Source organism: Lissotriton helveticus, chromosome 3_1 (assembly GCF_964261635.1).
Source record: "Lissotriton helveticus chromosome 3_1, aLisHel1.1, whole genome shotgun sequence".
Classification (NCBI taxonomy): Eukaryota; Metazoa; Chordata; class Amphibia; order Caudata; family Salamandridae; genus Lissotriton; species Lissotriton helveticus.
In genome coordinates, this window is record NC_136061.1 from 2122452210 (window position 1) to 2122466368 (window position 14159).

The window sequence follows — 14159 nt, forward strand, 5'->3', positions numbered from 1 at the left end:
TACGAGCCAGGTATCTTTTAACCATCACTTTTCACCTCACCACTCACACATTATTATTCCACACACACCAACACATAGTTCACCTTAAAGTGCTCCTACGTAGTCGTGAGTCGTAGCACGCTGCATTCCGTAGAGGTTTGCGAAGACCCCGATGATGAAGCATGACACCAAGGGGCCTGTTGGTGTGTGAGGGGTAAGTCAAAGTCAAAAAGCTTTTATTCGATATGCAAGATATCTTATAAGCACACATGCAATACAAACATTTTCAATTATACAAAAAGCATCACTTAAAGAAGTCAGTATAAAAAGCACATTTAAAAGGGATAAAAGGACATAGATTGTCCGCTGATAAATTAGCTAAACAGAATTAAATCGCTACTGACAATCTCTTGCAACGAATAAGCCAAAACTGTTTTAAAAATTTTGCAGTTCCACATACAATCAGGGGGGATGTGTCCGTGGTTAGGATACGTAGAGCTGTTAAGTGGCTACGTGTGCCCATATTTCGGCAAAGGGGCTTCAACCAAGTGCCCCTAGGCCTTGCATAATCCGGGCATTCAAACAGTACATGCGCAACGGACTCTATCTTACTTGGGCAACAGGCACAATTCGGGGACTTACGGGCCGTGGAGCTCCAGTTAGATACCAGAGCACCAAGAGGTAGAGAACCAACTCTAAATTTAAAATAAAGGGCACGATCAAGGGGAAGAGTAATTAAATCCAAATAGGGTTCAAATGCCACGATGTCTTTAACAAGTAAAAAGGCGGCAGTAGATTTACAATGGTTCGAGTTTGTAATGAGTTGCTCCGCGACCCATTTCCAGAAAAGGGCCTTTACAACATCTTTCGGCGGAGCTGAACGCGATGACCAGTAGTCTCCCAAACCAATTTTCTCCATCAGGTTTTTGGTATCCCTTAGCCATCTTATCTTTGCCCAACCCCCCAGGCTCATAATTTCCCTCAGGCCGTCAGCATAGGATTTTAACTCCTCGCCCCTCCAGATTCGGGTCCATAAAAGAAGAGGGCGAAGCAGAGCTTGATCCTTAATGCTTCTGCAGCCTGTGTCCAACAGCACAGGTACAGATGGGGTGCTCAGGGGGATGGCAATGATTGATTTCAGAAGCTTGGTCTCAGCTGTTACCAGAGTGTCCAATCGGGAGTGGCCCCACAATTCAGCCCCGTACAAGGCTGATGTCACTACCTTGGTCTTGTAAATTTCAATTACCGGGGTAAGCGATCTCCTCGGTGAGGCCCGGTACTCCCTCATAAGAGCTCCTCCTACTCTCTTATGGTTAAGGACCATTTTATCTATGTGATTTCCCCAGGACATTCTATCCGTGATCCGAATTCCGAGATAATCGAATTCGGATACTTTTTCTAGGGCAACAGAGTTAAGCATAGGTGGGCGGCCCAATTTCCGTGGGGGGTTTAGGACTAAGTATTTAGTTTTGTCCACGTTTATTATTAGCCCTTTTGCAGCACAAAACTCCTGGAAGCGCGTTAGGAGTTTCTGGAGGCCTTGGGGAGTCTTCGAGATCAAAAGCGTGTCATCCGCAAAAAGCAGGGTGGGGATCCGGACTCCTCCAAGACAGGGGGCGTCGGCTGGTTCTTGTTGGAGATATTCCACCACCCCATTTAGATAAAGTGAGAATAGGGTGGGCGCCAAGACGCAACCCTGTCTTACTCCCCTAGACACCGGTATTTTTTCAGTGACCTCTCCGTTTTTACCCCAACGAACCTGTGCATAGGTATTGGCATGGAGGCTAATGAGGAGGGACAAGATATAATCGGGCAATCCCAGTTTGTAAAGTACCCTCCATAGTTCTTCCCGGGGGACCAGGTCAAAGGCAGTCTTCAGGTCTATAAAGGCCAAGTAAAGACTACCCCTACCTAGATCCACCACCTTCCATCCCAATAGTGCCAACCTAAACACCTGCTCTATTGTCCCCATTCCTGCCCGGAAGCCTGCCTGGAAGTCTGATAGGATTTTATTTTCCTCCACCCAGTGGAGGATCCTTCCGAGAATAGCTTTACCAGCTATCTTTTGGGTGGAGTCTATCAAACTTATTGGGCGGTAGTTCCCCGGGGTTTCCCTACAGCCTTTTTTGTAAATTGGGACCACCACTGCCCCTTTCCAAGATTCTGGTACTGCTCCTCCCATCATGATGTCATTGAGGAGAGCAGCTATCACCCTTCCCCATTCTACGGGATAAGCCTTCATTAAGTCCCCCGGGAGGCCATCTGGGCCCGCTGCCTTGCGGGGAGCTACCCACCCTATGACCCCCTCAATTTCTACAGGGGTGAAGAAATCATAGGACTGAGGTTCAATTACTAGTGAGAAGTTTACCCCCATGTTCATGTCCCCGTCTGGAGGGAGGTATAACGCCCCAAAATGATTTACCCAATTTTGGGGCGGAATATTACAGGGTCTCATAGTTTCAGCGGGTTTATTCCGTGAAGCTATAAGATTCCAGAAAGCCCTTGTGTCCCTACTTTTACTCGCTAAGAGCAGGTCTTCCCAGAACTTATCTTCCCACTCCCTCCTAGCATTTTTAAGGGCTTTATTATAGGTCTTCCTTGCGACCTGAATCTCACTGGGGGATTTAAACTTTACAGCCTCCACTAATTTTGACTTATACGCCCTACATGATTGGGTATACCATCCATCAGCGGGCTTTATAGATCTTTTATTGCCCGGCTTACTAGAGTATGGGGTAAACACATTAGTCAACGCCTCTATCAGGGCGACAAACAGCCCACTCGCTCTGCCCACTCCTTCAATAGGGGACCCAAGGGTTGCCACTGCGAGGTTTAGGAGAGATGAAATTTCCCCTACCCTTGCCTCAGAGAGGACCAATTTCGCCCATTTTATTCTTCTCCCACAAGGGGAGACTTCAGACTCGTCGGGAGGAGCAGGTACCGGGGTAATATATCCCTTTTCTCTAGGGCGCCACCACTGGTCCATTTTTAGGGAAAGCGAATTATGATCGCTTTCAGTCGCAGGGACCACCAGCATGTCCCTTACATGGGGCCATAGGTGTACGTCTATCAACAAATAATCGATCCTCGAGGTGTGCCCTGGTCTATTATAAGTGTGGGCCCCCACCCTGTCCGAATTTGTCCTCCCATTTGCTGCCCGTAAGTTTAATTCGAGACACAAGGAATATAGCTGGAGCGCCACTTCTGACCACCTCCTGATCGGAGAAATTTCCAATACAGGAATCCCCCTTCTAGCATCCTCCTCATCTTGGTCAAGGGCTACGTCCGAGCCCAAGGGCTCGAAAGTACAATTCATATCTCCTGCAACCAAAGTACGCATCTTGTGAGGAGTATTTTTTAGGATGGTCTCAAGAAGAGATATTACAGGAGACTTCCGTCCACCCTTGGTCCCACGAGCATAAACATTATAAATATTTAGGACCAGTCTCCCCCTTTGGTCTGTTAAGGTGATGTTTTGAATATCCGGGCAGCCTGTGGGGAACTCCTCTACTCTACAATCTAGAGAGGCAGCAACCCAGATAAGGAGGCCACCCAAGGGACGCCCTCTCCCTGTTTCCGAGGTTTGAGCGGGGACAGAATGGGAGGAGAATCCCACCCTATGGGCCGGGGCCAAACTCCATGTCTCTTGAAAAATACACACAGAGTGCTCATCAACCCAAGCAGCAAAATCCGGTTGGGCCAACTTTCTTGCAATCCCTGCGACATTCCAGCTGAAAACCTTAAAAGCCAGGTCCGTCACAGCTGGAATGTCTCTGGGTGCAAGAGTATTCTCGTCTATGGGCCTCGCCATGGATATCTTAGGGGAGCAGGGGCCATGGATGCTAGTTTTAGTGGCTAGCGTCCCGCTAGTCAAAAGGATTTGAGAGGGCAATTCTCCTGTTGGGTACGCTCTACTCCCAAGTTCCAGTCAGTTCGAGCTTGGCGCCCACACGTGATTAGCCCTCGTGCCTCCCATTTTCCCTGCCCAGGAAACCTCCCCAATGTGTCCCAGCCCAGGGGAGATTTGGCTTTCTCCAGTTAGTTTTACAACTTGCCTAGGGTAAAAATAAGATAAGTCTACCACTTTAATCCCTGGAGCCCCCATGTTTTTAATAGGAGAACAAATGGAGGGCACTACTCTAGGGTCTTGAAAATTTATAATTATACAGTCCCCTTCCTGTGTTTTTCTCCCCTGCCCTACCCACCCAACTCTACGAACGCTTAAAATAATCCCATCTACGTCCAAGGGAATAGGCTTATATGCCTTCAGCCAGTGGATACACTTGTTCTTAAGTGATTGGTGATTTTCCATCTGGCCTTCCTTTAGAGGGGGGACATTTACCATCACAGCAACAAAAGGTTGACAGTCTGGCGGGAGGTTTACAGGCGGGATCCGACGCACAGGATTTCTGGGGACCAATGGAGTGGGAGCCGGGACTGTAGACTTAACCCTAGATCTGGGAGTTTTCCCTATCACTGGGCCTTGAGTTTTATTACATGTACCAGCCACTTGTGGATCTTCCACTTTGCCTCTGGTTGTCAGTGGCTGCTTTTGTGGGATAGGGTTGGGTTTACTTGCGACATGCACAGAGCATGCTGGAGAGTCCTTACGGTTTAGCCCTACTTTGGGAGGAGGAGAAGTTTTAGAAGATGAAGTTATTATATTATTAGGATCAACCTTCTTTGAACAGTTTAGGGGCTTAGGGTCTCTCTGAGGAGGTGGTTCCTTCCCCTTTGCACCAATGTCCCGGTTTTCACCCACTCTAACTATTTGCTTAATTGTAGTTTTGAGTGAGTGGAGTCCGTCAAGGGTTGATTGCTCTAATTTGTCAATCCTCACCCCCAGGCCCTTAACCTGGGCTAAAAGAGGCCTCAGGAGACTATTTACCTTCTCTAGGATATTTTCAAGCGTTACAGGGTCAGCAAGGGCAGGAACGTTAGTAATATTGACATCTGTGCAAGTCCCCGTAGGGGAGTCCACAGCAGGCCCTTCTATGCCGCCCTCACTCTCTAACAGCCCAGCCTTTGTGATTCTCATACCTTGTCCAGTATGCCTTCTTACTCTTTGGTAAAGTGCGGCCTGCCTAACAAGCCTACCCTTTTTACGTTTTCTTGCCTTTTTACTTTTAGGACTATTGTCCTGCCTAGTTTCGGGAGATTGGATGTTGACAGAAGCACCTTCTGGGACCCCGTCTAATGAGACTAGTGTGGGGGTAGGAGATTCTGGTGAAGAAGGGACACTAATAGCATCACTAAAGGATTTAAATATTACAGTTGGATACAGGGAATTAAGGTCACCATCTTCTACAGAAACAGAGGGGATGGACGTAGCCAGATTTTCCAACCTAGTTATATTTTGCCCTATTTCCTCCAACTGGGGCGTATCTATAGTGTCTATAGTAACACCTGAAGCACCGGGTAGGGGAACAGAGTGAGCCTTCTCACTAGTCGGTGTGAGCGACTGGGCAGCAGCCCCCAATGATGATCGTCTTGAGGGGAGATAGATCTCAGATAGGCGCCGCTCGGACATCGCTATCTCCTTTTCTATCACCGCTGCTACCCTGGTAATGAAGCGGTCCATTGTTCCAATCACAGGGCTCCCAGCAGTAGATCCTCTCTCGCCTTCACTCCTGATGAGTTTGCCAGAGCGGGTAGACATGGTTTGAGGATCGGTACAGGGCCTCACCCAGGCCGTGTGATGCACCGCCTTTGAGGGGCAAGGGACGTGGCCCAGCCCGGCCTCCTACGGCCCCGGACGGCCACAGACGGTCCCGCCCTTGTCCCGGGCTTCTCCCGGCGCGCTCCCGCACGCTCCCGCGTAGCGGCTACTACGCAGGCCAAAGTACACAGGGCCTGTTTGTTGGTTGGCTGATAGGCAGGGGGGCGTGGCCAGCGGGGAGAGCAGCCCAGGTGTCACTGATTGGGCGCGCAGGGGCTCCTGGATACTGGAGTCCCTGCTTGGCACTCGCAACCCCGCTGGTCCCAACGCCTCTCTCGCGCTCCTCCCAGCACTCTCAGCAGCCTGTGCCCAACCGCCTCCTCTGCCTCAGGCGCGCTGCGGGACCCGCGACCTGCGAGTTGTTCACGGAAGCCGCCTCCGCCCAGCAGACACACCAGAGCAGGGTGCACGACGTGGATCCTGAGAGCAAAACAGCAAGTAGTGAGGGGTATTTAAACAACACTGGTTGCTCCCCACCACTGTAGGGATCACCGATACCTTTCGAGTGGATTCTTCCTGCTTAAACAGATCCATATAGGGCAGACATAATGCTGAGTGTCCTCCATGCACACACCAGTCTGTTGACACAACTGGTGTCGTTCATGGAGGACATCTCATCGGGCATGTCTGCCCTACAGAGGACCAATCAGTCCATGGCCTCCTCTCTGACGGCAGCAGTATCCCTCCTCCAACAGTCCCTCAGCCCTTCAGCCTCAGCCCAATCAACAACTACTAGCACCCTACCTGTCCCCAGCACACACACACCAGCACAGTCACCCAAACACACAGACACAGACAGCACACAATCACACAAACAAAAGTCAAAATGTGCACGCAAGCAAAATCGGGGGACTGATACCACACACACAGGGGATGGGTCGCAAACACACACACAGGCATCCACAACCACTCAGCAGTCCTCATATCCCTCTCCCTCCAAGAGCCCTTCCCTTGCCTCACCTGCAACCCCATCTGCTAAGAAGCTCTTCCTGTGTGACCTATGCATCTTCCCCTCAGATCCAGCAGATCCAGACCTCAGGGAGAAGAGGAAGTCCCCACACAGAGAAGAGTGCCCCCTTACACCCGGACACCCTCCGGCAGGCGCAGGCAGACTGAGGCCCCCACCCGCAAGTCACCCTGTACCCGTAAGAGCAAGACCCCACCCCCACCCCCCAGCTCCACTGCACAGTCTTCTTCCTCCATCCCCCAGGTCAGCACACCACAGGTTCCCCAGCCACTCCCTGTTCCAGGTTCCCCCACCCACAGAACATCATCCCTAAAATACTCAGGCCCTCCCAACTCCCACTTGCTCTTCCACTAACACCACCACCAGTCTGTCTGTTACTGCAACTACTGTGGGGACCGTGGCCCCCCCAGCTGTCCTTATTTGGAAAACAAATTTGCACCGGGCATAGTGCACAACAATAAACTGTGTAGTAGTTAAACCATAGATCTATAATCAAATTATACAGCCAATACTAATGTGATACAAAAATACCCCAGCTGTCCTGCCAACCTCACCTGCACCCCTTTCCACTCCCATGGGGTTAGGCACTGCAGTGGAGTCCACGACCACCCAGTGTGACATGGGCACTGCAGTGGGGACCATGTCCACTACACCTGACCTGCCCACTGCAGTGGTTCTATCACCCACCCCATCAGAGTTGTGCCCCACAGTTGTGACGGCGCAAACCATGTCAGACACCTCCACTGCAGTTGCCACTGACTCTCCTGCACCCACCACCCCTTCACAGCCTCCTTCTGTGAGCCCTGATCCTGTCCCTGCGGTGCCTGGCCTGCCCCATGTATGCCCCTCAGAGTGGATTTCCCCAGTCCTTAGCAGTGCAGGCAAGCAACGGGTGACAGGTGTCACTCACACCTTCATTGGACTTTGTTTTTTGAGAGGACATTGGGCTAAATTTCATTTTGGATTTTCCCTTTCAGAGTCAATTTGCTGAATAAAGCATTTTTTAGTTATCCTTGTGCATTTGATTTAGCTGTACATATTGTTGATGCTGTTTACCCTGACCTTGCTGTGATGATGCAGGATTTACAAATGTCTGTTACTGAGGTGATGATGTGGTGTGTTCCATGTGGACCATGAGATATGTTTCTTTTCAGGTTGGTATCCATGTCATCCTTTGCAAGTGACTGGGTGTGTCATGATCAACTAAATTAGCACAGGGATGTTAACATTTTATTGGCATGGCCACATCTGTGGCTTGCACCCATGCACATGTGATGTGCTTCACATTGTACAACTTGACACTTTCCCTGACTGTTGTCCCATCTCCACTGTGCATGCAGGTGTGGGCATCATTGGTGTAAACTCAACTGTGTCCTCTGTGCAACTTGGTAGACATATGTCTATGTGCAGGTGACTTAAGGGGCAGTACCGTACCCAGGCGTATGTCACCAGTGGCTACATTGTCTGGTAAATGATGGTTGACTGGACAAGTGTAGTGCTGACATGTCCAGGAATCATACATACTGTTTCGCATGTGCTGCTATTTCCATGATGACACTTACCTTGAGGTCACTGTGATGATGGGGGATTTTCACCCTTTGCCACAAGTCTCAACTTTAGCTGCAGTTTGTGTCTATACATTTTACATTGGATGTACACACTGATGGGGGTTTTGAACACATTGGCCCAGTGCTATTTTAAAGCTTGACTTGTGTAGCCCACACTCTGGTGTTGTTCACACTAACCCTGGGCGGGCAACTTCGCTACGCCCACAAAGTGGGCGTAGTGTTGCCTACTTCTCCCTTTGCACAGTAGGCGAAGCAGGCAACACTACGCCCACTTTGTGGGCTGAGCGAAGTTGCCCGCCACCCGCCTCCCTCCCGCTCTCCCTAAATGCTTAAATGATATTATAAATGAATTATAAAACCACTTACCTTGTCCGCCGCGTCCCCGGGGCTCCCTCTCGTCATCGCGCCGCCGGTGCCGCCGTCTTAGATACTAATGCGCATGCGCGGCCGCCCGCGCATGCGCATTTCTCGCGAGAAATGCGCATGCGCGGGCGGCCGCGCATGCGCATTAGTATCCAAGACGCGCACGCCGGCGGCTGGACAAGGAAGTAAATATATATAGTAGCCTATTGTGGTCTATATAATATTATTGTACGATTTTGCTTAAGCTTAGGACCTTTGTTCTCCTTAAACTTAACTGATACACATGGTCCATAGCTACTTATTGGGTTCCCCTTGTTTATTTAAAAAACCTATAGGTGGGGTGGCATTAGTGGTGGCCATGAGTTCACTGAGGAGGCGTGTTACTGGTGGACAGGGTCTGGATCCCCTGGGTGTGTGTGACATTTGGCGGGTACGTGTTGTTTCTTTGTATGGTGGTAGTCCGACTTACCGTCTGCGCCGTCCGCATCTGTTCCTGATCCGGTCATAAATGTACAGGACTGGTATGACCTGCGCGATTGGATTCATGCTCCGTCTCGAACCGTTGCTAGCTGCTCCGTTTCGAATCTGTGGATTGTGTTACTGTCATAAGGCCCTTAGTTAATTGGTTAGTCAATGAAGATGAGGATTTAGGAGGGGAATCCACATCTTTTCCCATGATTGGCAGAGATTTGTGAGAGGAATCCAGACAGATGGACTTAAAAGACAGTCACACAGTTTTAATATTTTAATATTAACTCATTTAATTCTCCCCATAATATTAGGAAAATACAGGTAGGCTGTAATGAAGTAGACAAATGGCAATGTGTGATTATATTAAAGTCCTGTACAAGTATTAGTTTAAAAAGTAACAGAAAAGGTGTAAAGTGTTAATGGTTTATGATGTTACCATCAGAGGAGAGGAAGCGGTGACCATAAATATTTTAAGGCAAAATTGAGCTACTCAATATTCGGGGGCCCATTAGGATCACGGGCGGATCGCCACCGCCCGCATGGCGGTGGTGATCCGCCCGTGATCCGACCCCGCCCGCCACGCCACGGAAAGACCGTCCGCCGATTTTCCGTCCGGTCAACTCGTTGACCGGGCGGAAAAGGGATTAATATGGTGGCGGTGTCTGTTAGACACTGCCAGTCATATTACCATGGGTGCAGAAAGATGCCTTGCCGCCACTTAAAGGCATGCGGGAATAGACTGCGGGGGCCTGTTGCGGACCCACAGGGACTCTGGGGGGTGGGCGGTGCACATGGGGGGTACCTATGGTACCCCCCTGCAGTTCCATGCATAACAGGGCATGCACCGCACGGTGCCTGCCATGTTGTGCATGTAAGTGCACGACATGCCTTCCTGGCATTGTGGCGGGCGGTGCTAAGTGCACCACCCACCACAATGACAGGAATGCAGGATGCGCCCGCCACTTTGACGAGCGCATCCTAATTGCCCCCACGGGACCCCGCCCTTATGGCGGGCAATCCCATTTCCCGATAGGATGGCGGGCGGACAAAGTCCGCCCGCCATCCTAATGACCCCCATAGTATCTACTGGAAAGGATGTTTTTACAGAAGAAAAGAGATAATAGTAATAATTATTCTTCCATTTGACAGAAAGGAAACTGCCTCTATACATTTATTCAGCATGCAGCACCCATAACAAGAACATTCAGTGGCTCCTCAGTGATATGCATGAGTCGATAGAGCCAAAACTGAATGGCAGGCACAATGCTCCATGAGCAAGAAACTAGTTTAGTTTATCATTTTACCGGGAGAAAATGCCAGTATAGCTCTCCAGTGTGTGCCACAAGTGTGGCTCCAGCTGTGGCCACCTTCTCCTTAGAGGAATGCCACAATCTTCATTGAGTTGATCTGAAGGTCCTATTTTTATACCCTGCAGGGTTGTGGAATTTAATAAAATATCTACTTGTCCATGGGGCAGGTTGCTTCATAAATCTACTTGTCCTGTAACAAAATCCACTTGTCCCTTTTGTGCCATGTCATACGGGGACAAATTATGGCAGCAATTGCATTATATAAGGAGCTCTGAAATAGCCTCTCTGATTATGCCAGAACTCCTTCCATAGTAGGATTTGAATACTAGCAATTCACTTATCTTGCCACATTGCCGCAGATCTACAGACTGGGGCTGGAAGTAATAGTAAGCAACAGTTCCAGGGTTGGAATGCCCGTTTGTGTCAATGCAAGCCTATTAACTTGCATGTTTGAAGGGTTTTCTCCAACTCTTCTCTAATTTTTCCCCATACTGAGAAAGGCTGGAGATTTATTCCTGAGAATGGCCGACATAAAACTTATTCCAGGGTTGGGAAAAAAGTGGTTGGAAGAAGAGTGAACTTGCAAAGACTCAGGGTTTTGCATGAGCAAACCTACACCTACATATTTGCTCATGCTAAAATGCAGTTCACAAAATTTTTCTAGGAGTACTATTTCTTGGCCGGCTTCTGTAAAGTCTTGTGAATTCAATAAAGCTGTATATCTGCACTTAATGCAAGGACATGGGTGCACTTTTGAGACTTTATTTAACAATTGGGCCCCTAATTAGGTCTAATGTGAACTATGGCCTGTTCTTATTAAAATTCTGTCTCTGTCTATTGTCTAGCTTCACTGAGTGACAGATTTCTGTTCTTTCACAAGGAGCATATCGACACACAGTTGTTTTGTTCAGTGCCAGGAACTACTGTGGCGATGTCTGCTTTTTGAGACCAAAACTATTTTTGGTTTTGCCAATGTTTGTTGGATTGGTGAGGGCCCGCCAGCTCCCACACTTATAAGGTTTTACAAAAAAACATGCCAAAACAAGTCATGCATTGGAAAAACCAAAAGGCTGACCAACAATTTCAGATCTACTGGCTCTACCAATGCTTGTTTGTTTTTATGTTTCCCATAATCTTATTAAAACTGCTTACACTGATTTTCTATTATGAATGTTTTAGGAAATACTATCAAAACATTGTACTAAATGATGCTGCAAAGAGATGGTACCTAAAATTTGACAGTAGTTTAGCAAAATGTTTTTGCCTTTTTTTGTGAACATTTTATTTTGAAAGCAAAGAATCCTCAATCTTGCTTTCAAGCTTCTGCAAACATGTGCATATAATCAGAGAGCATTCTGGGACCATTCTACCTAGCCTCATATTTTTAAACATTGAAAATGTGTGTACACGTTTTTGTACCGGAAACACTGTCAGTAGTGCATTCTGAGCTTACAACATTTACGTAGAGCGCTCACCCTTATAATAAAGGCTTTACATTAATAAACCATAGATACAAGTTTGAACAGCATTAAGACTTGGACACAAATATTACCTTAACTGCAGGCAATGCATTTCCCTGATCCGTAAAGTGGTACTGTAAACTGCCAGCAAAAGGGTTTGTGCTGTAGGGGTTTGGGCCTACTTGCCCAAGGACAAAGAACACATAAAAACTTGTTGCCCTTGACCCCAAACAATATGTCCCGCCGTCGGGCTATAGGAATTCGATATCCCTGACCCTGGTGCCCTTCTTCTAGAAGGTAGGAGAAGTTTCTGCAAAGGTTATTTCAAGTGCATGGAGTTTCCTGACTCCCCTGCCCTGGTTCCAAGTTGGCTGAAGTGACAATACAGGGTTGTTAAGCCCTTTGTGTACAGAGGCAGAGCACGGGCTATTCAGGGGTAAGTTGGACTGTGCTCAGCTCCGCCACCACATCTTGCTAGTTGATGGTCCATTGGAGCACACCTAATCCCTCCATTGAGTGACTGTCTGCAAGGAATTCCCAAAGTCTTAACTGTCCGCTATATCCAGTCAAGTGACCTAAGACAAGCTGCTGGCACAAAAGGTGAAGGGAAGGAAAATGGCAACTTTCTAAAAGTGTAAATTTCAAAATTGTAATGAAAAATTCGACTTTATAATTAGAAAAGGGGTTGCCATTACAATTTCATAGGTACTGAACATGAAATATCTACCTCCTCTCAATTAGGAATTACAACCTATTGAATGTAATAAGCTATCCCCAATGTTATTCTATAAGAGGTGTAGGCCTCACAGTAGTGACCAAATGAATTTGGGAGTTTTTTACTACCAGGACTTGCAAAACTTATAAGTGTATAGCCAACCTTTCAATTACACAACACCCTACCCAATAGTCTACATAGGGCCTTCCTTAGCTGTGATCTATATGTAGTAAAAGGGGAGGTTAAGGGGGGTTTAAATGCCAAGTCAACACTACATTCTCATTCAGGCTGCCATGGCAGGCCTGGGACATGTTTATAGGGCTTCTTAAGTGGGTCGCACAATAAGCGCTGCAGGTCCACAGGCAGCATTTAATTTACGGGTCCTGGGTATATGGTATACCACTCTACAAGAGACGTCCAAGTAAATTAAATATACAAATTGGTTATAAGACAGTTTGACCATATTTTACGGAGGGAGCACAAGCACCTTAGTACTGGTTAGCAATGGTAAAGTGAACAGAGTCCTAAGGCCAGCAAAAATGAATTAAGCACAAATTTGAGAGTAAATTGGAAAATTGACTCTGCAGAGAGGGCCAGGTCCAACATTCTTCTAGAACGTTGTCTCTTTGATGAATACTTACTTTCTGCAATGTGGCTTCAAGCGTCCAAGCACATCTCCTACTCATAAAATACAGACTGTGAAACAACTTTCCTTCCTTTTTTTCACTTCCGTAGTGTGGGGCTGAAGAAATATAGTACCTTGGAAAACAAATGTTCAGCTATGCACTTTTTTTTCACCATGTGTGCTGCGAAACCATACAATGTCAATGCGTTATTCTTGCAGGTGATGAAATTCTGGAATTGAATGGAGAGTCCATGAATGGATTAACCCATTATGATGCGCTGCAAAAATTTAAGGTGATGCCCTATACATTTTATATTCTGTTTATTGAAAAGTGCTTCTGGTGTCAATTTTTTGATGTTTACAGGACATGTTTTTGATTCTAGCAAGTGAAGAAAGGGTTGCTCATGCTGACAGTGCGCACAGGCCTGGGCACACCTCACTCTGCTTCAGGCTACCTCTCCTCCCAGCTGTGCCGCTCCATAAGCTCCAGTTCCTGTGCCATGAAGGAAAACTGCCCTTTGAAATCTGATACCTCTCCTTGTGTGTCAAATGCCATTAACCCCAATGACAGGGTCTTGATGGAAGTTACTTTGAATAAAGGTAAGAACTGAAGAAGAATTCCAGATCATCTGCCTAATTCTGCAAGCAAATACTGTTTTGATTGAAAACCATGCATGCCCATAACATGTCTTGGTTGGTTTTGTGCTGTATTAAATGTTTTGAGTTGCATACATTTTATGTGTTATTGTCATCTGCTCAGTGTTTAATATAGCTGCTGTTAATTATCCATCCTCCATGTGTGGGCACTCACCAAAGGCGAATGCACATAATAAGGTAAAAGACAATTAACAGTGCTTAATGTCCGGCCTCATGATGGTAATAAGGCTTGTAGCACCACACAGATCACAGCTTATTGATGGAAAGATTGGATAATATGCACAGTTGGCACCTGCCTGAAGAACACAACAACTCTGCTTGAAAG

The 14159-nt window shown here is 47.5% G+C and overlaps 1 protein-coding gene across 1 annotated transcript in view; it reads left to right on the forward strand.

Moving 5' to 3' along the window:
• Nucleotides 1-14159, forward strand: part of IL16 (interleukin 16) — a 534450-nt gene that overhangs the window by 311583 nt on the left and 208708 nt on the right. The window contains exons 7-8 of the mRNA XM_078683325.1: nt 13397-13470; nt 13561-13777. Of these exons, the coding sequence (XP_078539451.1) occupies nt 13397-13470; nt 13561-13777 (291 nt within the window). The remainder of the gene's footprint in view (nt 1-13396; nt 13471-13560; nt 13778-14159) is intronic.